At 47.7% G+C, this 26,433-nt stretch overlaps 1 protein-coding gene across 2 annotated transcripts in view; it reads right to left on the reverse strand.

The window, feature by feature from the left end:
* The window catches only part of THAP4 (THAP domain containing 4), a 40,850-nt gene that overhangs the window by 10,990 nt on the left and 3,427 nt on the right, over positions 1–26,433 (reverse strand). The window contains exons 1-4 of one of the 2 annotated variants that reach the window (XM_082840996.1): positions 9,848–9,929; positions 2,505–2,664; positions 1,017–1,126; positions 216–319 (exon numbers count right to left, since the gene is read on the reverse strand). In XM_082840996.1, the coding sequence (XP_082697122.1) occupies positions 216–319; positions 1,017–1,126; positions 2,505–2,664; positions 9,848–9,851 (378 nt within the window). In that variant the 5' untranslated portion in view covers positions 9,852–9,929. Of the gene's footprint in view, positions 1–215; positions 320–1,016; positions 1,127–2,504; positions 2,665–9,847; positions 9,930–26,433 lie in introns of those variants that run through there. The other variant, XM_082840995.1, reaches the window with a different exon arrangement.

Raw genomic sequence — 26,433 nt, forward strand, 5'->3', positions numbered from 1 at the left:
TGGTCAAGGAGCAGGGAACAAGGTCCCCGCCGTGCAATGCTGGTGGGGACATACTTGTTCAACAAACCCGAGGACAGCCAACCACGCATGAGCAGGGATAGATAATCACGTCACGGCCTGTGTGAGCGCGAGAAAGAAGCGGGTGACCAGAGACAGCCAGGTCTCCAGGATGGAGTGCAAAGGCAGGGGTGCCGTGCGGTCCCACCCGGGCTCACCTGCTCCACGTGGGGCTCCTTGGCGAAGGAGGTCCTGGCAATGGAGTGGGACGCGATGCACAGCTCCTGCCCGTTCACCTCGCCCTCCTCCACCTCCACGATGCCTGCAAGGGACACCGTCAGCCCACGCAGCCTGCCCGGGGCTCCCGGCTGCCCTGCGCTCACCACCCTCCTCTGCAGTCAAGGGCTCAACCAATCTGAACGCCACAGCCATCGAGGCAATAACTGCCCAGGCACCTGCGATGGCCCCCAGGTACCAAGAGGGAGAAGACGCAACTCCTCCTGCAACTCCTGGAGTGGGTCCGTCCCACTCCCCCCAGCGATCTGACAGGAGCGACTGTCCACCTGCTGCCAGGAAGTGAGCGCGCACTTGAGCCAGTGAGCGAGGTTAAGGGTCACGTAGGTGGGTGTTGAGTAATTTCGAATTCATGAACCTGGTTTACTATTTTAGGATGAATTCCCCCTGGGGGCAAAGCAAACTTCCAGACATAGCTTTTGCTCCCTGGTCTAGGTACCCCCAGAGCCCCACCTGCATGGGAAGCTGAGCGACAGCACAGATGTGAGCGCAGAGGGCCGGAGATGAAGCTGGCCTGTTCCCACAGAGCCACGCCCGCAGCCTCCTGCCTGCCGGCCCCCCACTCTCCAGCTCCCCGAGCCGTCCAAAGGCCCGACACTGTCCACCGTGAAACGCACCCATGGGGCCACGTCTGCGGTCACACAGAAATCGGGGGGCAGATGTCACCCCACCTGCTTGCAGCACGCAGGGCACGTGGGTGCAAGGCAGGCCGGCAAGGGGAGTACCTGTGTTCTGGGCGCTGACGAAGGCCACCTTGTTGGTGTCGGGCTCCAGGCGGATGAAGCCACACTCCCTGTGCATGGGCTTGTGGGTGTCCGGATGGAAGGCGTTGAACCTGGACAGGTAATGTGACAGGTGAAGCCCAGGTACCCAGTGCCCACCAGAGCACATGCCAGACTTTGTGGCCCGCCCCCTCCTCACTTGGCAAGCGTCCAACCCACTGAACGTGAAGCACTACCTGGAAACACAGTCACGTGTGAAGGACGCCGTGCGGAGACACGGGAGACAACAGGTGTGGGCACCCCCGCTCCCCCATCTCTCCTCCCCACGCATCCTCCCACCAAGGCCTTTTCAGCCCCAGCACCGCACACACTTCTCAGCCTAAGCCCTCCACCAACAAAGTAAAGTCCCACCCAATGCCAGGCCTTCCCTATTCTGAGCTATTATCTTGCTTAGGAGTCCAGTTAATTCACAGGGTAGGAGAACAGAACAGGCGAGGAGTCAGTGTCTTATCACGCCGCCACCACTGCAAATTCACGGTGGTAAGTAAGAGCTGCACCTTGACCTGAGAGCACCGACTCACGACTTCAACACCAACGCTTACAGCCTCACCAGCACGACGTGTGGGGATCTACTGCTACCACGGATGAACTTCTGACAGGCTGGTATTGTGGCTACGGCTCACACGCCCTCTTGAGACCACAAGCCCTCACTGAGAAATACCATCTACTACATACACATAGACCACGACACTGACCAAAATATGTATTTTCTACTCTCATTTTTCTTTAACGTTAGTCGCAAAACTGAGTGACCAGCATTAAAAGAAAATTAATTAATGCTAGTCATAAATGTCTCTAACGGGTTACAGCTCATAGTTTAAAAAGACTGCTTTCTATTAAGGGTTATTCTGCATGACCCAGAATTTCCACCTTTTGTTTATGTGCAGGATATTCTTTCCCTTCACCCATTCAGTCAAGAATCATGCAAAAAGGTACGAGACAATATATCCTCCGCCCCCTCCCTACCAACCCACGGCCCGGGGTGCTCCCCACCTAGCCACCCTGCACTGCGACCTGCTTCCTCAGGAGTGGCAGGGAAGCGCTTTGCTGCACGCTAAGAATCTGAGAACCACGAGACACCAGCTTCTCTGAGCCCTCGGCTGGCTCAGGGGTAGGACTAAATGAAAGCCGGGCCCCCTATCTTCAGTAATCTTGGGGTGACTGATTTCCACACAGGTATACTGCAGGAGATGAAGGATTTAATTGAACACACACACTTATCTCCACGTTTGGATTACCGAGCCTGAGATTCTGTGGTCACCTTCACATTGTCTAAAACACAAGAAGGTACCATTTCCACCCAGCGTGCGTCTCAGGTGCCAGGGCAGGAAGAGGGCACCTTTCTGAAACAGACCACCAGGTGCCCTCTGTACCTTCCCACCTGGCGTTCACCTGTCTCATCTCAGAGAGCAGAGCGGCGGGCGGACTCACGAGAAGTTCAGCATGGGCTGGCCCACGTGCGAGATGTGCACCTCCTCCAGGTACTGGAAGGGCTGCAGGGTCGGGAAGGTCCCAGCTCCCGGCGGGTCTGACAGCCATGTGCCCAGCATCCAGGACAGCGGCTCCAGCACAGGGTTCATTCTGGGGGCCTCTGAGGACAGAAGGAGAGAGTGTCAGCGGCTGCTGCCAGTGGTCCCTGCGGGGCTTTGTGCGGAGACTCAGACTCCGCACTGGGGAGGCCCCAGTCACTACAGCTCACCCTGCGGGGCCCTGAACACGCCACCAGCCACCTGTCAAGAGGGAGAGAAAAAGGCCAAGCAATTAGCAAACGTCATCTTGCCAGATGCAGCTCTGGAGCCCGGCAGCACCTCGACAGAGAAGAGAAGGAGAGGGCCCGGAGGGCAAGGAGAGGCCAGAGGCCGCGGGGCCTCCGAGGAGGGCTGGGGAAGCGGCAACACCAGGCCCCACGCTAGGTGAGCGTGCCCGGGCACGGCGGCCTGGCGATGGAGGTAAAGGGCAGAAGGAAGCTCGTGGGGAGCGGAGCGGAGGGCTTTGGGGCCAGTGAGACGTGAAGAGAGCACCCTGCGGGCAAGACGCGACTGGACTCAGTTTCCCGGGAGAAGCCGAGGGTCTGCACCAGCAGCTCCCGTGGGCCTCCTTTAGACCATTACCCAGAGGGAAAGGACCCTCAAAAGGACCCACCGTCACTGAAGAGGGACAACAGCAAGGCCTTGAATGGGGAGGAGCCAGGTGGAAAGGCCCCAGCGACAGGACCGTGACCGCGCCCACTGCCAGCGGCTCCCAGGCAGCTAGCCCAGCCCCACGCCCTACTCCTACCCGCCAGCAGTCAGGGGATGGAGCCTGGCTAAGGACCACGTGCTGCTGAGCAGCTTTTCAGAAATGGGCTCACGCGATCCTCACGCCTGCCGTGTTCGGTGGACTCGCCCTGAGACCACGGGAAGGCGGGGTTGGAGCCCGCGCCTGGCCCGCCGGGGGCACAGGGACAGGTGGTCTGGGTCCCAGATGCAGCCAAATGCTCCTCCCGGTACGCCTGCTTCCCACGCCTTGTCACGCCTCAAACCCAAGTGCTTTCAGGCAAACAGTGCAAGTGATACTAAGCAAAAGCAGGAGAGGAGAGGCCGGCGTCAGCTGAGCCGCATGAGAAGAGGGGAGAGGCCGGCGTCAGCTGAGACACGTGGGAAGAGGAGAGAGAGGCCGGCGTCAGCTGAGCCGCGTGCGAGGCTACACTACGTTTTTTTCTTGGCTGCATGATAGGGCTTGCGGGATCTTCGTTTCCCTACCAGGAGTCGAACCCGGGGCCCCGGCAGTGGAAGCACGGAGTCCTAACCACTGGACCGTCAGGGAATTCCCAAGGCCACACTACTGATTTCTGGGTTCTATCAACAAGCTCCAAAATGCCAGAGCAAAGGAACCCGCTCCCCAGTCACACACACCAAGGGGACGGGAGTTCCGGAAGCATCTCGGCCTCTAAAATCACACAACCTTCGACTAGATTGAAAGCAGTCTGGGAGTATGACACCCAGGGGAAAAGGAGCTCGAAGGGCTCTGGTGGTGGAGAAGCGACAGACAGCATCTAAGAAGCGCTGGGGACCACGGAGGAGGGCCAAGCTCCCGGCCAGGCCTGGGCATGCAGCGCGAACCAGAGGGTGGGGAACGGGGACTCACACCTCTGACTTCTGAGCCTCATGAGGCATAAAATGGGCAGGCTTTGGGGGGTGGGGCGGGGTGAAACTCCCTTTCTTTTCCAACCTGGCTATCTCTTCTGGTACTTCCTTTTCAAACTGCCGGTGGAAAGTTAGAAAGCGAGGATGGCAACATTGGAGCTTTGACTGATCAAACCTTCATCATTAGACAGCAAGAGAAATTGAAATCAGGCTTCTAGTTACAATCTTTGATGGAAGTAAAGAATAGAGCTTCAGAATCCAGTCTGGGCTCCAGCAGACCCTGCTGCTGCTGACTCTCGGGGACGCGTGGCTCGTTCATTCATCTGTGCCACGTGCCACACGATCGTCCAGGGAGAGCGGCCCAGCAGCCAGCGGACGGGAGACAGACACTCGTCCCGGAGAGGGGAGCCGGCTGGACACAAGGATAAGTAGAAGGGGCGGAACCTCCCAGACACGAGGTGATGAGCCAGAAAGGGACTTGGGGGCTGTGGGGACCTTGTGCAATCTTACTAAGCGGGGCAAGTTTGGACCCTGGTGGGCGGGGAGCAGAGCCCGCGCTGGGGACCGGAGCCGGCCGCTGCTCGGGAGGGTGGACCAGGCGGACAAGCTGCAGACACAAGGCGGGCCAGCCTTGCTGGGCAGGAACAGGCAGCCAGTGTGGCTGGGGAGGGCTGGCTGGGAGAACCGTGTCAGCCCCTGGAAGGGCTCCGGCCTTGACTCTGGGCAGAGCCTGGAGGTCTGAGCAGAAGGGCTGAGGCCTCTGGCTGTGGGAAGCAGCTGGTGGCAGAGGAGGGTGGCCCCCGCGGCCGCCAGGGAGGCAGCAGGAAGGGCAGGAAGCCACGACCGGGCGGCAATCCTGCCCTCGGAGCACCCGAGAGAGATGGAAACACGCCCCCTCGAGACCTGAACACGAGGCTTATCTGGGACACCCCAAATGTCCTCGTGGGGATCCCTCGTGGGGATCAAAAGATCACGCAGACACAGAGTGCAACTTGGACACAAAAAGGAGGGAAGCTCTAGATGAGGACGACCTTGAAAACGCACGCGGAGAGAGGGAAGGCGGACGCTGAAGGCCACTCGGTGCACGACCCGATTTGTAGGAAATGCCAGAAGGGCAGGTCCACAGAGAAAGCAGAGCAGCGTTCTGCGCAGCAACATGGGTGGCAGGCTCCCCAGGGACGCGGGGAGGGAACGCGGATCCGAGGATCCTGAGGCCACCAGAGCCCTCCCTGCCGTCCAGGTACAGGCTGGGCCGTCCAACACTGAGCCTGTGAAAGGTGGCTGGTCCGCTGAAACACGCTCTAAGTGTAAGACACACGCTGAATTTCAAAAACTCAGTCCAAAAAAAGGAACTTCACGTAAATCAGCAATAATAATGTTTTATATAATATTGAGTTAAATAATTTACTAAAGTTAACTTCACTTGTTTCTCTTTACCTTTTTAATACGTTTAGTAGAATATTTAAAATTAGGTAGGAACTCGGGCCACATTCCTGTTGAGAGCACTGGAAAGGCCAGTTTTCAACACTCACAGAATGCTGTCCTGTGAGTTCCCCCTGAGGGTGTTCCTAGAAGACAGACTTCACCAAAAGGCGATGAGAGATGATGGCAGAGGAGTTGCAGTAAGTCCTGAACATGTTCCACGGGACAGCAGACGTGAGCGCTGGGCATGGGTGGTGGGTGCCCCAGCCGCGCACAGAAACCACAGGCGGAGCGGGAGCCCGGGGAGCAGGGCAGGTCTGCTGGTCCCTCACAGAGGGTCCGTGGCCCCCAGGCTGCCCAACCAGGAACAGGCCATGTGGGAAAGATTTACTTTAAAAACAAAACCCAGCAGGCACACTATAAAGCACTAAGACAGAACTAACACCAAACACACCTGAAGTCACATGTTAAAAGAAAAAGCTCTTCAGAATGAATCACAAAGCAAGATCCTCAACACTTGCTGTAAACAAGAGATGCACCTAAAATAATGTGGAAAAGCATCAGAAGGTGGGGCAAAGGCAAGCAGCAGGAAATCAGGCGTCATGACCCTAAAATCAGGTAAAGTGAAGTTCAAGCCAAGATGCATTCAAGCAGACAGGGAACAGCCTCTCAGAACGCTAAGGGCGCAGGTCACCGCGGAGATTATCTGTGAATACGCACGCACCAAACGTGGCAGCAATGTTTATAAAGCAGAAATTACTGAAGACGCTCAGATGTTGACAGAAAGAAACCAAAGGAAATCTCCATTCATGTCTATGTTCAAGTGAATAATATTCAAATAACGAAATAGAAAGCTTATACAATATAATTAATGAGGTGGTTCTGACATACACTGAACTTTGTAGCTTAAAACTAAAGAATACTCCTTCAAGTTCCTCTGAAAGACTCATGAAGACTTACCTTATAAGGGGTCAGAGAAAACCTGTAAGTTTCAAAAACTAAAAAGAGTTCCCACCATACTGTCTGATCACAATGCGAGACTAGAAATTAAAATAGTACAGATATTCCTTAAAAACATGCCACGAAAAGAGATGCCAGACACAAAAACGTACATATTCCATGACTCCACTTGTAAGAACGTTTAGATCAGGCCCACAGATCTATGGGAGGGGAGTCAGAAGGCACAAAAGAGCCTGAGGGTGCTGGCTGAAGGGTCTGCACCCGTCAAACCTCATCCAGGGGACACCTAAGCTGTCTCACTCATGTAAATGCTACCTCAGTAGAAACATTAGGAGCTGAAACTTCCACGAAACAAACAAGCATCAAAAGAAAGCAAAGGGCTTCCCTGGTGGCGCAGTGGTTGAGAGTCCGCCTGCCGATACAGGGGACACGGGTTCGTGCCCCGGTCCGGGAAGATCCCACATGCCGCGGAGCGGCTGGGCCCACGAGCCATGGCCGCTGAGCCTGCGCGTCCGGAGCCTGTTCTCCGCGACAGGAGAGGCCACAGCAGTGAGAGGCCCGTGTATCGCAAAAAAAAAAAAAAAAAGAAAAAAAGAAAGCAGAGACGCCCGCCTTTCCCTGGCCTGCCGGCTGTGCGACAGCAGCACGGGGCGGCCTCGCCTCTTGGGTCTCGGGTCCCTGCAGGGGGACTGCTGCCCCGCAAGGACGGGCTCTCCGTTGCAGGTATTCTGGTATTTTAAGAGAAACCAGAAATGTTGACTTTGGGGGTAAAATATCGCGATTTCTAAACATGTTCAAATTAAAACAAGACCAGGCTGTGGGGAGTCCCAGCCCCTCGTCCCCAGTGGTCCCGGTCCATGAGCTGTCACAGCCTTGTCCTCACGACACAGGGCTTGTGGAGGGCCCGGCGCTCCCCTGGCCCCAGGGTCAGGGCCCGTGCGTGCCCCCCTCGTGGCCTCTCGTCCCTTCTCTCTTCCAGCCCGAGTGAGAGGCTGGTGACACCAGCGACCCCCCTGCAACCTGAACCAATGGCTTCCAGAGTGTCAAGGGACATTGCAGCTGCCCTCAGCTGGGTTTCTAAGTGAAGAAGTAGGTTTTTGCACTGTCTGAGATGCACAGGGAGCTGTTCTGGACACAGGGACGCTGCCTATGTACGGACAGGCCCACTGCCCTGATGTCAACACGAAACCAGCAGCCTGAACAGTGCAGGAGGAACAGCCACAGGACCTGCTGGGAGAGGCCTGTAAGGACGCGGTTGTACCGGTCCACGAGCAGGAGAGCACAGCCGGTCCAGCGGGAGAACGGGGCTGCAGAGCCTGCGAAGTCTACCTGCAGGGATGCTCCGTGGCCCCCAGCCCCCAGGAGCCCAGGGACTCGCCGCAACACCGGCACCTGGAAGGTGGCGGGAGGCAGAGCAAAGACGGATTAAAGATGGACCTGGGGAGTCTCCACAGCACCCTCGTTTGCTAGGAGGCAAGAGAAGATGTTTTTATAAGAAACTCCAGCAAGATGAAGGAACTGCCTCAGGGACCCGGAGACGAGACAGGAGGAGCACAGGTGGAAAAGGGCTCCACGGAGGGTCCTCTGAAGGGACAAGAGCCCAGCTGCTCTCAAATGGGTAGGACGGGGCATGGGGGCGGCTGGCTGACATACGCAGAGCCCAGCTGGTCCCGGGAGAGTTGGGCTGGTGGGCCTGAGGCGGGCCTGGACCACGCGGTTTACACCTGCAGGGTCGTGGGACAAGATGGCAGGGCTGGCCGGCGGCCCACCTAAACTGGTCCCGCCTGCCCTCCTCGCTCCGGGGTAGCGGCCCCGGGCCGGGTCTGAGCGAAGGCTACCACCCACCAGGCTCAGGCAGGGGAGGAGCTGGGTGTGCAAACTACAGCCAGGTGAGGCGAAAGGTGGGGCTGACCAGTCCCGGGGATGGGGACCAGGGAGGTGGCCACGGGGACTGAGGGTGGAAATCAGACACCTGGAGGAGAGTCGCCAAAACCAGAAAATGGCAAGTGAGGCTTAAGATGCGACGTAGGTTAGGGAGTGAATGAGGACAGAAGGTGGGGGAGGCGAGGGGAGAAGTCCAGGTGCGGCCAGTGTCCTGGGGGGTTGGCACTATCAGGGCGGCGGTGTGGGCCACATGAGCCAAGGTGGACACTGCCACCAGCACATGTCAGAAGCACCAAAGAGGCACTCAGCCGGGCACAGGCCCCTGGACAGAGGGTGGCAGGGTGTTTCGGGAAGAGCAGGCGGGGTGGGGTGAGAGCTGAGGGCCTCGCTCCCCGCCTCCAGGAGATTCAGCCCCACATGTGCTCATCAGCAGACTCGGCAGGGCCGGATGGTGCACACGAGGCCACGTGGAGCCTTCCCGAGCCGAGGTTCCTTGAGTCTTCGGGAAACAGAACCCCTCGCCTAGGTGTCGGCTGTCACTGAGCACGGAGCTCACATGTGATGAACACTGTCATCACACTAAGAAAGTGGAAGGGGCAGCAGTGTGTTTACAAGGCTGTATATTTAAAAAGACTAGAAAATTCTAAGATGACTCTTCTTTTAAAAGCCAGAAGAAACACTGTGAATAGAAATGGAGCGCTTGCTTGGAAAGGAAGGAGCACGCTGTTAAATAAACGTCAGGGGACTCCTGGTGCGGCCCGAGCGCATGGTTACAACCCAAAAGGTCTGACACCTGGCCCTGCGCCGAGAAACACTTCAGATCCAGTCCTCCTGGCTTGCTGTCACTTGCTCTTAATCGTAATGAATTTCAGTGTGGACAAGGACAGCAGTCAACGTTGGGTGTGGGCAGGTCCCCGAAGGCTGGCTGCCCCGCCCTGCCCCCACCCCAAGCTGCCACCGCTGGGGAGCCACTGTCAGCTCCTTGTTTGCACTGAAGTGTTGCAGGGCAGAAAGACCAACAGGATTCTTCTAAAATCCAAATGTCAAGTGACATGAGCCTATACATATGCCAGAATCCATCCAACTATATCCTTAAGATTTGTGTATTTAGCTCTATATAAGTTATACTTTGTTAGAGAAACAAAAATAAAATGAATTTAAAAGTCAAACAAATGAGAAGTATAATAAATAGGAAATCTAGCCTACTTGCCCCTTTCAACCTCCTCAAATGAACCAGACAGGCTTTTCTATGCATTTCTTTTCCTGATTTCATTTTTCTTTTATTAAGATTTCAACCAAAATGCAAAAACAAAAATTTAAATTTTCTCCAAGAAATTTAAATTTTCATTTTTTTTTGCCTCAAGACAGTGAAAGCAGGCTTACCCATCCCTAAGTTTTCTACCCTCCGGACACCGTCAAGGTTCTTCAAGGTTGTTTTCTGCCAATACACGGGAAATGTTTGCACCTGGCTGTTAGCAGCTCGGCAGGAAGTGACTGCCAAACCTGAAGGATGCATTCTGGGAACTGTAGTTCCACGATAAAAGGGGATTCCTCAGGAGAAAGTGGAAGACAAGGACAGACCAGAGATGACCAAATCTTAGAGCTGAGAGGGGCTTTGGAGGTCAAGGTGAATTTATGAAAGTCAGACAGGCCAGAGGGGCGAACCGCGTGGAGCAGAGTGAGGAGTGGGGCCTACACCCTCTGCTGCTCCCACTGACGGCCAGAGGGGACTGCCCCGTTCAACAGGGAAAGCACGTGGGCCAAGCACGCAGCAAAGGCTCTTTCTGGAACACGCACTCTGGAAACTCCTGCCGCGTCCCCTTCTGTGTCTCCTGGCAAATGTGTCAGCAGACAGGCCCAGGACCCCCAGGGCAGGAAATGAGCACACCCGTCCATTGGGACCTAGGGACGGACGTCTTCCTGGTGCCACCCACGCCCACATCGCTTTGTGTTGATGCCAGCGTTCCCTCCAGGGCACAGAGAAAATGACGCCAACTGCACACACATAGGGTACAGAGCCCAGGTGGCCCAGCCGGCGCTGGCTGTCCCAGGCAGAGAGGGCATACATGCGGCACACATGGTCCGGCTGGTTCCCACTGAACAGGCACCCCAGGGGAAGCTGTTCTTTTAAAATGATGGCAAGGCCCTCACCTCATCACCCAGGAAATGGAAAGGCACCCATGCACACAGGGGGGAAAAGGAAATGACAGAAAATTGAGCATATTTTCTATAAAATACAAAAGACATAAAAAGAGGCCAAATTATTATTTGCGGATAAATGTTATGGTTGGTTATCTAGTTAATCCAAAAGTCTCAACTGAGAAACTATTCGAATTAATAAGTGAATTTGTTAAGGTGGCAGTTACTAAAATGGGCAGCTTTCCCGCAAATTAAACTCAACAGGGGAGGGGCCATCTTCCACTCTGACACGTAGAGCTTAGAAGTCATAACTCCTCTCTTTACAAGAAAAACACTGAAAGAACTGAAAATTAATGACTGTCCTTGGACCCATCAGAGAAGTGCGGCCACAGATGTCTCCCCCAAACCTGCAGAAATGTGCTCACCTGGAGCAGAAGCTGGCAGGAACCCTGGACCAGACGCCGGGCTGAGTGCGCAAGACCGAGACAGTAAGCATCTGCGGGGCCACAGTCCTGCAGGCCCCGCACTTTCATGGGGTTCATTTCCAGAAACCCACCAAGTTCTCATCACAAAAAGCCAAGAAAAAAATCACCTGGGTCCCTGGCAGGGGTAGGGTAAGGGAACCATGTTGAAATAAGCCCAGAGCATTCTCCAAAACAAAGTCCTGTTCTGCAGTGAAAAGACTCCACCAGAGCTTGATCTCACCTGGGGGAAGGGCTCTTCCCCACTTGGCCCCTCTGGCCTTCCGGTCTTACCCCAGGGAGGGGAAAGAAGGGGAAGAAACACTTGTGAAGGTCACAGCCCAGGAATACAGGCCACTAAAAGGCTGAAATTTAATCCTAAAATTATAAAATGCTTCCCTTCCCCCACACCACTCCTCAGGGCTCCAGCGTAACAGGATTACAGGGGAAAATGCCCCAAGGTACCGACTCTACTACGAAAACAGTCTTCAGAGAAACCCAAAGACAACAGGGGAGACAAAAAATAAGGACTTGGAGGAATCTGAAGCCTTGGCACGTACAGCTGCAGCTGCAGGAGAGATGAGACACGGCCCAATCGCTAGTCAGGTTACGGCGACACTTCAAGCCGAGAGCCCATCTACGTCAGTTTCCACTGTGATACATACACCATATCCACCTTTCCAAAAAATTACATGGCATGCTAAAAAGCAAGCAAAAAAAAAAAACCCACAGTCTGAAGACACAGAGCCTGACTCATATATGGAAGAAATTCTGTAATTATCAGATTAATATACTAAGGATGCTAATGGAAAAAGTGGACACCATGCAAGAAGAGATGAGTAACATCGGAGGAGAAAGGAAATGCAGACAAAGAATCAAAAACACTGATGGACAAGGCTGAGGAAAGAGTCAGGGAGTCTGAAGATATGTCCATGGAAACTTCCCCAACTGAAATGCAAAAAGAAAAAAGAACAAGAACAGAATATCAGGGAAATGTGCAACAATAAAAAAGTGATACATATGCATGATTGGAATAGAGAAAAAGAAAGGAGATAAAGAAATGTGTGAAGTAAAAAGAGCTGAGAATTTTTAAAAATTAATGACAGACACCAAACCACAGATCCAGGAAGCTCAGACAATAACAAGCAAAATAAATACCAAAAAATCTACATCTAGGCATATCATATTCAGACTGTAGAGAACCAAAGACAGAGAATCTTAAAAGAGGCCAGAGGGGAAAAAACCTCATCTACAGAGTTAAAACAATAAGAATTAAAGTGGACTTCTTGTTAGAAGACCTGCAAGCAGGAAAAGTGTAGAGTCCTACATCCAGTGAAAGTATCCTTCAAAAGTAAAGAAGAAATAAAGACTTTTTCAAACAAAAACTGAGAGAATTCACTGCCAGCAGACATGCCCTGCATGAAATATTAAAAGTTCTTCAGGGACAAGGAAAATGATATAGACCAGAAAACTCATATCTATATAAAGAAAAGAGCATTGGAGAAGGAATAAATGAAGGTAAAAATAAAATGCTTTTTCTTATTCTTAATTGACATAATAGACAAAGGTTTGTTCAAAGTTTTAGTAGTAACAGGGTGATTATAGCATAAGTATAAGTGAAATGAATGACAGCAATTTCATAAGGGACAGTCTGTTAAAGGCACCTGCACTACCCATGAAGCAGTGTAGTGTTATTTGAAAGTGGACACAGATTAGTTGTAAATGTATATTGCAGGGCTTCCCTGGTGGCGCAGTGGTTGGGAATCCGCCTGCTGATGCAGGGGACGCGGGTTTGTGCCCCGGTCCGGGAGGATCCCGCATGCCGTGGAGCGGCTGGGCCCGTGGGCCATGGCCGCTGGACCTGCACGTCCGGAGCCTGTGCTCCTTAACTGGAGAGGCCATAGCAGTGAGAGGCCTGCGTACCGCAAGAAAAAAAAAATGTATATTGCAAACTTTCGGACAACCACTAAAAAACTTTTTTAAAAGAAGTGTTAATTGATATGCTAAGAAAAGAGAGAAAATGAAATCCAATAAAACGCTCAATTAAAAACAGAGAAGGTTGAAAAGGAGAGGAAGAAAACAAAAGAAGCAAATGGAAAGCAGTCACAAACATGACAGACATCAATCCAGCTGAAGCAATGACCAGTTTATATTTGAGTGGCCTAAGACCACCCATCAAAAGATGGAGACCATTAGAGCAGATTGAAAAAAAAAAAAGACCCACTATATGTTGTCTGTAAGAGAGCCACCTTAAATATAAAGACAGATTAAAAGTAAAGGGATGGGCCTTCCCTGGTGGCGCAGTGGTTGAGAGTCCGCCTGCCGAGGAGGGGACACGGGTTCGTGCCCCGGTCCGGGAATATCCCACATACCGCAGAGCGGCTGGGCCCGTGAGCCATGGCCGCTGAGCCTGTGCATCCGGAGCCTGTGCTCTGCAACGGGAGAGGCCACAACAGTGAGAGGCCCGTGTACCGTAAAAAAAAAAAAAAAAAAAAAAAAAAAAAGTAAAGGGATGTAGAAAGATATATCATGCTGACAAGAATCAAAAGACAGCTGGAATAGCTGGAAAGCAGACATTAGGACTAGAAAAATTACCAGGGGTGAAGAGCAGCAATAGTATATAATAACCAAGAGGCCAAGTCTCCAAGAAGATTAATAATCCTCAATGCTTATGTACCTAACAACAGAGCATCAAAATACGTGAGACAAAGCCTGACAGAACTGCAAGGAGAAATACACAAACCTACCATCACAGCTGGAGACTTCAACACACTACAAGGAATGGACAGATCCAGCCGGCAGAAAATCAGCAAGGACACTGATGAACTCATCAATCAACTGAATATAACTGATCTCTATGAACCACTATGGTGGCTAATTTTAGGTGTCAACTTGACTGGGCTAAGAGGATGCCCAACTAGCTGGTAAAACATTTCAGGGGGTGTCTGTGAAGGTCTTTCCAGAAGAGATTAGCATCTGAATTGGTGTACTCGGTAAAGCTGATGGCCCTCCCAATGTGCGTGGGCCTTGAGTGCCTCAACAGAATAAAAAGGCCGGAGAGGGGCGAACCTGCTCTCTCTGTTTGAGCTAGGGCACCATCTCCTGTCCTGGGGCCTTCAGATGGACCAGGACTTCCCTACCCCCTCCCAGGCCTTTGAACAGGAACTGAATTACTCCACCAGCTTTCCTAGCTCTCGAGCTTGCCATACATAATGGTGGGAGCCAATTCCTGTAATGAATTTCTGTGTACACACACACACACACACACACACACACTACTGGTTCTATTTCTCTAAAGATCCCTGACTAACCACTAGTTCCATCAACAACAGCAGGACACACATTTTGCTCAAGCTCAAGCTCACAAGAAACATTCACCGTGACAGGCCACGTTCTGGGCCGCAGAACACATATTAACACATTTGACAGAACAGAAATCATACAAAATACGTTCTCAGACCACTGGAATTACATCAGTAACAGCAAGATACCTGAAACAGTCCAAAATACTTGGAGATTAAACAAGACACTTCTAAGAACCAAGTGGGTCAAGAAGGAAGCCTCAAGAGAAATAAAAACACTTAAACTAAATGGAAATGAAAATACAACTTATCAAAATTTGTGGGATGCAGAAAAAGCAATACTTAGAGGGAAATGTATATTAGAAAAGTAGTACCTGAAATTAATAATCTAAGTTTTCACATTAGGAAAGTAGAGAAAGAAAAGCAATTAAATTGAAAGCAAGCAGAAGAAAAGGAAAAAAAAATTGGAGCAGAAACTAATGAAATTGAAAACAGGAAAAAAAAGAAAATCAACAAAATCCAAGATTGGTTTTTCAAAAAGATCAATAAAACTGATAAAACTCTAGCCTGGTTAACTAAGGAAAAAAGGAGAGAAGACAAAAATTACCAATATTATAAATAAAAGAGGAACATCACTACTATCCCATGGACATTAAAAGGTTAAAAAGGCATATTATGAACACTTTACGCCTACAAATTTGATAATTTAGGTGAAATGGATCAATTCCTTGAGAGACACATACTAGCAAAATTTATACCAGGAGAAAGAGATAAATCTGAATAGGCCTGTATCTATTAGAGAAACTGAATCAATAATTAATAACCTTCTAAAACAGAAAGTACCAGGCCTAGATGGGTTTCTAGAATATTGGTGAATTCTACCAAACATCTAAGGAAAAAATTTTACCTATTCTTTACAATCTCTTCTGGAAGGCAGAAGCAGAGGGAATACCTCCTAAGTCATTCAATTGAGGCCAGCATCACCCTAATACCAAAACCAGGCAGAGACATTACAAGAAAGGAAAACTACAAATATCTCTCATCAACATAGATGCAAAACTCCTTAACACGAGCAAATGGCATCTAACAACGTAAAAAAAAAAAATTATACACCATGACCATGTGGGTTTATTCCAGTATACAAGGCTGGTTCAGCACTCTAAAATCAGTTAATACACTCCGTCACATCAACAGGCTAAAGAAGAAAACTCAAATGATCATATCAATGGATGCAGAAAAAGTGACAAAATCACTTTTCATGATAAAACTCTCAATAAACTAGGAATCAAGGGGAACTTCCTCAACTTGATAAAGAACATCTATTTAAAAAACCCTACAGACGGGAATTCTCTGGCAGTCCAGTGGTTAGGACTCCGTGCTTTCACTGCTGAGGGGAGGGTGCAGGTTCAATCCCTGGTCAGAGAACTAAGATCATGCAAGCTGCATGGCGTGGCCAAAAACCCCCCCAAAACCAAAAAAATGCTATAGTTAATGCCATACTCATGGTGAGAAACTCAAAGCTTCCCTACGAAGATCAGAAACAAGGCGAGGATGCCTCCTCCCCACTCATACAATGAACTGGAAGTCCCAGTTGATGCTACAAGAGAAGAAAAGGAAATAAAAGGTACACAGAGTGAAACAGAAAAATAAAACTGTCTTTGTTCTCAGATGACATGACCGTCTATGTAGAAAATCCTAAAGGATCCACAAAAAAACTACTGGAGTTAATCAGCAATTATAGCAAGGTTGCAGGATATAATGCTAACGTACTAAAGTCAATTGTTTCCCTATATACTAGCAATAAACAACTGGAATTTGAAATTAAAAAAACAATAACATTTATAATTGCGCCAAAAAAAGAAGGAAATATTTAAGTACAAATCTAACAGAATATGTAAAGATTTATGAAGAAAACTACAAAACTGATGAAAGAAATAAAAGAAGATCTAAATAAATGGATGGATATTCTATGTTCCTAGATTGGAAGATTCAATATTGTTAAGATGGTCAATTCTGCCCAACTTGATCTATTGATTCAACACAATCCCAATCAAAATCTCATCAATCATTTTGTGGATACTGACAAACTGATTCTAAAGTTCATATGGAGAGGCAGAAGACCCTGAATAGCCAGCACAATATTGATGGAAAAGAACAAAGTTAGAGAACTAACAGTACCCTATTTCAAGACCTATTATAGAGCTACAATCATCAATAAAATGTGGTACTGGCGAAAGAACAGATACATCAATCAGTGGAACAAAACAGAGTTCAGAACTAGACCACCACAAACAGAAGCAACTGATTTTTTACAGAGGAGCAAAGGCAATACAATGGAGAAGGAACAGTCTATTCAACAAACGGTGCTGAAACTGGATGACTAGACTGAAAAAAAGCATCTAGACAAAGACCTTACGCCTTTTACAAAAATTAACTCAAGATGGATCACAGGCCTCAATGTAAAACGTTAAAGTGCAAAACTTCTTAAAGAGACACAGGAGAAAATCTACGTGACCTTATTTGGCAATGAGTTTTTAGATACAACACCAAAAGCCCAATCGATGTAAGAAAAAAACTGATAAGGGCTTTATTAAACTTAAAAAATTCTGTTTTGCAAGATGCTGTTAAGAGAATAAAATAAAAAGAGAATAAAAAGACAAGCTACAGACTGGGAGGCTATATTAGCCACCCCCTACCAACCCCTCCAACGCCCCCCACCCTGCCTAAAAACTTCCTGCCTCCTTCCCTGCCTCCTTCTTTGGCCCCTAGTTTTAGAAAAATTCATGTTCCTAACCCATGTTTGTTTTTTTTCCCTACCATTTCTATCTCATACATTTTCATATATTTAACTTTATTACATAAAGAAGTAAAACAAAAAAGGACTTGTATTCAAAATACACAAAGAACTCTTAAAACAATAATAAAACAACCTAATTTAAAAATAGGAAAAAAAAATAGGAGAACCATCTTTGAAAAGATGAACAAATTCAACAAACCTCTAGCTAGATGGACGAAGAAAAAAAAGAGAGAAGACTCAAATTACTAAAAATAGAAATGAAAGTAGGGATATTACTACTAATTCTACAGAAACAAAAAGGACTATGAAAGGACTATGGACAATTGCATGCCAACAAACTGGATAACCTAGATGAAATGGACAAATTCCTAGAAACACAAAACCTACTAAGACTAAATCACAAACAAATAGAAAAGCTGAATACACCTACAACTAGTAAGGAGATTGAATGAGTAATCAAAAACCTCCTGACAAAGATGAGCCCTGGACCTGATGGCTTCACTGGTGAATTCTACCGAACATTTTAAGAAGAACTAACAACAATCCTTCTCAGACGTTTCCAAAAAAATTGAAGAGGAGGAAACATTTCTAACTCATTGTATTGAGGCCTGAATAACCCTGATACCAATGCCAGACAAAGATACTCCAAGGAAAGAAAACTACAGGCCAATATCCCTTCTGAACACTGATGCAAAAATCCTCAACAAAATACTAGCAAACTGAAGTTAGCATCATATTAAAGAATTACATACCGTGACTATGTAGGATTTATTCCTGGAATGCAAGGATAGTTCAACATACAAATATCGATCAGTGTAATATGCCACACCAACAAAATGAAGGGAAAAGAACACGTGATCATCTCGATGCAGAAAAAGCATTTGACAAAATTCAACACCCTTCCATGACAAAAACACTCAACAAAATAGGGATAGAAGAAAACTATCTCAACACTATACAAGCCATATATGAAAAGCCCATAGCAAACATAATACTCGATGATGAAAGACTGAAGCTTTTCCTCGAAGATCAGGAACAAGGCGAGGCTGCCCACCTCACCTCTCCTATTCAACATAGTACTCAAAGTTCTAGCCAGAGCAATTAGGCAAGAAAAAGAAATAAAAGGAATCCAAATTAGAAAGGAAGAAGTAAAATTATCTGAGATGACATGACCTCATATGTAGAAAATCCTAAACACTGCACAAAAAAGCTATTAGATTATAGGTCATATAACTCAATATCAAAAAACAAACAGCCCAATCCAAAAATGGGCAGAATATCTAAAAAGACATTTCTCCAAAGAAGACATACAAATGGCCAACAGGCACATGAAAAGGTGCTCAACACTGCTAATTATTAGAGAAATGCAAATCAAAACCACGATGAGGTATCACCTCACACTGGTCAGAATGGCCATCATCAAAAAGTCTGTGAATAATAAATGCTGGAGACTGTGGGGAGAAAAGGGAACCCTCCTGCACTGTCGGTGGGAATACATATTGGTGTAGCCACTATGGAAAACAATATGGAGGTTCCTTAAAAAACTGAAAATAGAGCGACCATAGGATCCAGCAATCCCACTCCCTGGCATATATCTGGAAAAGATGAAAACTCTAATTCAAAAGGATACATGCACCCCAATGTTCACAGCAGCCCTATTTACAATAGCCAAGACATGGAAACAACCCAAGTACCTATCAGCAATCGGTTTAAAAAGAAATGTGGTATATATGTACACAATGGAATATTACTTGTCCATAAAAAAGAATGAAATACTGCCATTTGCAGCAACATGGATGGACCTAGAAAATAACATAATAAGTGAAGTCAGACAGAGAAAGACAAATATTATGTGATATTACTTACATGTGGAATCTAAGAAATAATAGAAATGAATCTATATACAAAATAGAAACAGGGCTTCCCTGGTGGCGCAGTGGTTGAGAGTCCTCCTGCCGATGCGGGGGACGTGGGTTCATGTCCCGGTCTGGGAAGATCCCACATGCCGCGGAGCAGCTGGGCCCGTGAGCCATGGCCGCTGAGCCTGCGCGTCCGTAGCCTGTGCTCCGCAACGGAAGAGGCCACAACAGTGAGAGGCCCGCGTACCAAAAAAAAAAAAAAAAAAAGAAACAGACTCACAGACATAGAAAGCAAACTTCTGGTTATCAAAGGGGAAAGGGAGGGGAGGAGGGATAAATTAGGACTATGGGATTAACAGATATATGCTACTACATATAAAATAAATAAGCAACAAGGATTTATTGTATAGCACAGGGAACTATATTCAGTATCCTGTAACAACCTATAATGGAAAATAATCTGAAAAAACAAAAGACTGAATCACTTTGCTCTGCACCTGAAACTAACACAATATTGTAAATCAGCTATACTTCAATTAAAAACAAAACAAAACATCAATAAACCCACGGTGATTCATGGTGAAGCAGCTAAAGTAATCTGGTAATCCTTTAAGGAAAAAAAAAAAGCTGTTGGATCTAATAAATGAATTCATCAAATTAGCAAGATACCAAAGCCAACACACGAACATCAGTTGCATTTCTATACACAAAACATGAACAATCTGAAAAGGAGACTACAGAAACAATCCCATTTATAATAGCATCAAAAAGAATAAAATACTTTGAAATTAACTTAACCACAGAGGTGAAAGACTTGTACAATGAAAACTACAAAACACTTCAGAAAGCAATTAAAGAAAACATAAATTAATGGACACACATCCCATACTCATGGACTGGAAGGCTTCATATTGTTAAACTGTCAATATTAACCAAAGCAATCTACAAATTCAGTGCTACCTCTCTCAAAATACCAATGTTTTTTGCAGAAATAAAAAAAACCATCCTAAAATTCATACGGAATCTCAAAGGACTGAGAATAGCCAAAACGATCCTGAAAAGGAACAAAACTGGAGAACTCACATTTCCTGATTTCAAAACTTACTATAGTAATTCAAAACAGTGTGATATTGGCACGAAGACGTATATAAACCAGCGGAACAGAACAGAGAATCCAGAAATAAACCCCCACATGTATGGTCAAATGATTTTTGACAAGAGTGCTAAGACCATTCAGTGGAGAAAGGACAGTGTTTTCAACAATCGGTCCTGGGAAAGCTGGACATCCACGTGCCAAAGAACGAAGGTGGGCTCTAACTGGTTAGGTATACGGCTATCTAACACCATATGTAAAAACTAACTCAAAATGGATGAAAGACCTAAACGTAAGACCTAAAGTAATAAAACTCTTAGAAGAAAACATAGGATGAAAGTTTCACGACACTGGACTTGACAATGATTTCTGGGATATGACAACAAAGGTACAGGTAACAAAAGAAAAAATAGACAAACTGGACTTTAAGAAAATTGTTATAATTTGTATATCAAAAGGCAATATCCACATGGTAAAAAGGCAACCTACAGAATGGGAGAAAATATTTGCAAATCATATTTCTGATATGAGATCAATATCTAGACTATATACAGAACTCCTAAAACTAAACAACAAAACCCCCCCCAAATAACCTGATTGAAAAATGGGCAAAGGACTTGAACAGACATTTCTCCAGAGAAGACATATGACTGGCCAATATACACATGAAAAGATGCTCAGTGTGACTGACCGTTAGGGAGATGCAAACGAAAACCCCGGTGAGACGAGACTGCCCCACACCCGTGAGGATGGCTGTTATCAAAAACACAGAAAATACGTGTTGGTAACGATGCCGAGAAACTGGAACTCTTGTGCACTGTCAGCAGGAATGTAATGTGGTGTATTCATTACGGAAAATAGTACGGAAGTTCCTCAAAAAATTAAACACAGAACTACCATATGAACCGGCAATCCCACTTCTGGGTATACACCTGAAAGAACAGAAAGTCAGGTCTTGAAAAGTTACTTGTACACCCACATTCACAGCAGCATGATTCCTAACAGCCAGTGGGTGGAAGCAACCCAATGTCCGCAGATGGATGAGTGGATAAACAAACTGTGGTCCATCCATACAATGGAAGAAAATTCTGCAGTATGCTACAACATGGATGTACGTTGTGGGCACTAGGCTAACTGAAACAGCTAATCACAGACGGACAAATACTATATGATTTCACTTACATGCATCAAAATCATGGAGACAGAAAGTAGAATGGTGGCTGCCAATGGCTAGGCGCGGGGAGAGGGAAAGTTATTGTTTAATTGGTATAGAGTTTCAGATTTACATGAGTTACGGGCATGGATGGTGGTGATGGCTGCTCAACAACGTGAATGTATTTAATGCCACTGAACTGTACACTGACAAACTGTTAAGAAGATACATTTTTTGTTATTTGTATTTTAACTCAATATAAGAAAAGGAACAACAACAAAAAAGAAATGAACTATCAAGCCATAAAACGACAGAGGAACCCTAAATATATACTAAGTGAAAGAAGCCAACCTGAAAAGGCTGCATGCTCTAGTTCACAGCATCCATACATCCCAATCAGGCGACATCCTAGAAAAGGCAAAACTACAGAAACAGTCTAAAGATCAGTGGCTGCCAAGGACTGGGAGGAAAGGCGTGAACAGTGGACAGAGAGGTTTTTAGGGCAGTGAAACTGCTCTGTGATATTGTAATGAGGATACATGTGCTCATGTACCTGTCAAAACCCAAGTATAAGGCGTCCTGCGGGCTGACCTGCCCGAGTGTTTCCAGGGGCGCACAGACCCTGGCCGGGACTCAGACGCGTGCAGTGGTCGCCTTCCTCCCCAGGCCTTCAGTGGGGCAAGGCTGGTGCTCCTGTGTTTGTGCTTGTTTGAAAGATTCCTCTTTTTGTCCCTTCCCCAACCATGTTTTTCTTGCCCAGCAATGATTCATCTTCAATGGTTTGAAATCACAAAATTTCTACCCACCCAATCTTTTACTTCATTCTACTGAGTTGGTCTTAAATAAAATCCTCTTGAGATTTGTATCTTTGAAAGATACTCTGTTTTGTTAACAATAGTTTGTCAGTGGAAAAAAAAATCCAAGTATAAGACAGGAACCTAAATGTAAACTGTGGACTTAGTTAATAACAATGTATCTATATGGGTTCATAACTTGTAATGAATGAACCACACTAACACAAGTGGAAATGCAAGATGTTAGTAGCAGGGGAAACTGTGGGGGAATTTCCTGTACTATCTGCTGACTACTCTCAAACTTTCCTAAAAAAAACCTCTATTAATCAGAAAATAATCAATGGAAGGTAGGGAGTAGGTAAAAATATAGATGAAACAAGAGTATCAGAATACTGATAAATGTTGAAGCTAGGGGGTAGGTACAAGGGGGTTATTATACTTTTCTGTTTAATTTGTACATGTTCAAGATTTCCACAATAAAAAGCTTTTAAAACTCCAGATTAGCTCAAGAACTGTCTGTGTAATGAATAAAAGAGCAGGAAGAAAACAGATATTTTTGAAGCAAGTATTAAATTAAAACTGAGGGCACGGCTGAATCACACTTGATAGTGGACATCCTTGTCACATCAGGGACATTCACAGGTCAGTGGGCAAGGCGGGAATGGCACGGTCAGGGAAGGACAGAGAGGGGATGAACGCGGAAAGATGTTCATCCTCACTGGTTCACAGAAAGGCCAGCAACGCGGCCTGGTGCGGCATGACGCCTGGACTCAGCACGGGCTCAGGGACAGAGCACCCCATCCTGTGGGAATGCCACTCAGCACCAGCTTTCTGGAGGGCAAACTTCCCAGAGCCCGGAACCTGCAGGTCCACTGGCTGGGCTTCTCTGCTTCAGGGATTCTGTCCAAAAAAATGGGACTGGCTGAAGGTCACGGACTGAATAAACACGTGTACAGTCCCTTCAACACACCCTATAAAATCATCAGAAGGTTCCTTCACCGATGAATGAAGTCGTAAGCACACTGGGAACGGTCGAGGGAGCAGACGCCAAGGAGAGCCGCAGGCGGGGACCGTGGCTCCGAGCGGGGCCCTGCATGGCCTCTCTCCCTCCCACCCCTCCCACTGCCCCTGGCCCAGCTCCTCCTGCAGCCTCTCCCTCCACCCCAGGGAGCCCAGGAGCAGAGGGGCAGCATCCACCCCCACCCCCTCCTCAGGGCCCAGTGCGCTCCTGTCTGTCCTCACGGCTCTCCCTGTCCACCTGGGCCCCAGCAGACACCTGCTCCCTCGTCCGCATCTGACACACACAACTTTCCCGTGGAGCCGTGTTCCCTTCTGGCTACTGCCCACTGTCCCCACAGCTCGACCTCTTAAAGTGCCTGGTCCCCAGCCACCCTCACCGGCCCCTCCCTTCACTGGCTCTACACCCAGCTCCATTCCCACCACTCCAAGGAGACTGTGGTCACCAGTGACCCCATGTGGCCGAGTCAGCCATCCTTTCTCCATTCTGATCAGAGCTGCGGCAGCCCAGCAAAGCACCCCCCTTTCTACAATACTTTTTTCTCCCCCCTCTGCAGGCACACACATGCAACCTCAAGAGGCTGGGTGCTGGCTCTCTGGCATCAGCACCTATGAGGCATCTCAAACTCGATTCCTCTCAAAGTTTCTCTGTCATATGAGTTCCCCCCAAATCATTAACTATTTATCCAAAAGAGGGAAAAATTGGTAACGATAAATCATGGTGAATAAAGTAACCAATACCACGTGTACGTGCATCTACTGGGGAGATGAGGATTTGGAGCTCAGATCAGAGACGACCCGCAGGGGGGAGGGACGGGGGGAGGGACGGGGCTGGGAAGGGGAACAGGAGCCCCTCAACTCAAGCATTTACAGGAAGACAGGATGAAGGCTGACAGACACCCATCAGAATAGAAAAAGAAACAACGAGAAAGCCTAACAAATTAAAAAATAAAATAAAGAGTCAGGCCCAAGTTTCAATTTATCTATAATCCCAGTTGTAAATGGATTAAATTACTTTATATAAGGCTCTCAGATTGAGCTAAAATATAGCTACAAAATAAAGGGATATAAAAAGGTTGAAAATAAGGAGACAAAGAAGTAAAACTTTAAATGGGACAAAATAGGCTTTTCTGTTTGGTAACATGGAGGCATACTCACGTATCTAATAACATGGTCTGTAAATACAGTTAAACTGAACAGACATTCAAGAAGCAATAGCACCTCAGGAATCACAGTGACAGACCTACCTCACCTCTTAAAAATCAACAGATCAGGGACTTCCCTGGTGGTCCAGTGGTTAAGAATCCGCCTTACAATGCAGGGGACGTGGGTTCAATCCCTGGTCAGGGAACTAAGATCCCACATGCTGATGGGCAACTAAGCCCGTGTGCTGCAACTACTGAGCCCAGGCCCTCTGGAGCCCACACTCCACAACTAGAGAGAACCCCTCGCACTGCAACAAAGATCCCACGTGCTGCAACTAAGACCCAACGCAGCCAAAAATAAATAAATTAAAAAAAAAAATCAGCAGATCAGTGGATACAATAAGTTAGGAAACAGATCAGTTGACCAGTAAAATAAGCTAGATCCAGCCTCAGCCAGACAGAACAATGTAACCAATCGATGGACAGGACACCTTCCTCTCAAGCTGTAAGGAAACAGTCACAAACAAAGAGCATTCTGAGCCACAATGAAACCTCAGAAGATTCTATAAAGCAAGGATCTTTAAGTCACTGAACCTTAACAATAACACAAAAAATTAACTCCCTTCCCCCAATCCATCCACTTGAAAACCACAACACCCTCCTAAACAACTCAAGTTAAAGAGGGAATCAAGACTGAAATTACAAACTCTTTAGAAACTAAGGGCAAGGAGAGCGACAGGAGGCGGGTCTGTGGCGGGGAGCCAAAGGGACAGAAGGAGGGATCCAGCCTCAACTGCAGGTACCGGGAAACATAAACTGTCCCCAAAGACGTTATGCACTTCCCTCCAGGAGCCAGAACAGCTATAAAACTCAAGAAAGCAAAAAGAAATCAGGAAGAAGGAAGCAGAAACAACAACGGAGACCTAATCAATGCAGGCTGTTTGGAAAGACCTGCAATAGTGACAAACTTTGGGGCGTCTGACCAAGAGGAGCAGAAAAAGGTACCAAGAATATCAGGTACGAGAAACTACAAAAACCACTTTAAAATAACAGGAGAATGTAGTGTGTAACTCTGACCAGTACATCAGGATGGCTTTGGGTTTTGCTTTTGTTTTTGGTTGTGCTGATGGTTGTTGACCTGGGGGTCTAGTAGGCCCTGAACAGCCTGTCACACACTGGAGCCTTTTCTCACCTGCAGTGGTAATTGCAACCTGGAAGACAAACGCTGATTCAGACTAAATGCACGATGTGGTAGGAAAATGGTTTCCACCCTTTATACACATAACAGGCAAAAGATACTAACCTCAAAAGTGATTCTGTAAGAAATAAAAGTTGGCATGCTGCAACTAAGAAGCCCACATGCCACAACCAAAGATCCCATGTGCCGCAACTAAGACCTGATGCAGCCAAATAAATATATTTTTCATAAAACATTAAAAAAAGTCTAAGAATACACACTAATTTTTTTTTTTTTTTCCTGCAGTACGCGGGCCTCTCACTGTTGTGGCCTCTCCCGCTGCGGAGCACAGGCTCCAGACGCGCAGGCTCAGCGGCCATGGCTCACAGGCCCAGCCGCTCTGCGGCATGTGGGATCCTCCCAGACCGGGGCACAAACCCTCATCCCCTCCATCGGCAGGCGGACTCCCAACCACCGCGCCACCAGGGAAGCCCTACACACTAAATTTTAATGGCAACCAGGAATAAAAGTGGGGAGGTGAGTGGGAAAGGGGAATTTTCACCACTTCTTAGCCGACGTATTTCTTCAGTGTTCTTACGAGAGAACATACTCTACTCGAATAGGTGTTTAAAAGTTTTAAAAAGTTATTATTAACGTTCAAAATGCTTAACGTCAGGATATTCATCACAACCCAACTGGAAAGAACCTCCTCATGATTTTAAGAGTCTCCTACGATCTTTCTAATGGCTCACCGCGTCTGTCTAAGCTTACGTTTCGACCCTAACTCGTTAGCAACTACTGTCTGCGTGAGGTCTGCGGCAGGAAGGGACCCCGGTGGGGTGGAGGACCAGCCATCCGGGCCCCACCACCGTGGTTCTGGGTCTCCCACCCCTCCTTCCTCACCGGCTAAAGCTCCCAGCTATAGCCACCTCCCAGCCACCCCAGAACCCAGCGGTGAGGCGAGCTCGCCAGCCTGGCTCCCCTTCTCGGGAGGCACCGCACGGCGCAGGCCCCGCGCTCGCGAACCCCAGC

This window comes from Leucopleurus acutus, assembly GCF_964270905.1.
Source record: "Leucopleurus acutus genome assembly, chromosome: 6".
In the NCBI taxonomy this organism is placed as follows: Eukaryota; Metazoa; Chordata; class Mammalia; order Artiodactyla; family Delphinidae; genus Leucopleurus; species Leucopleurus acutus.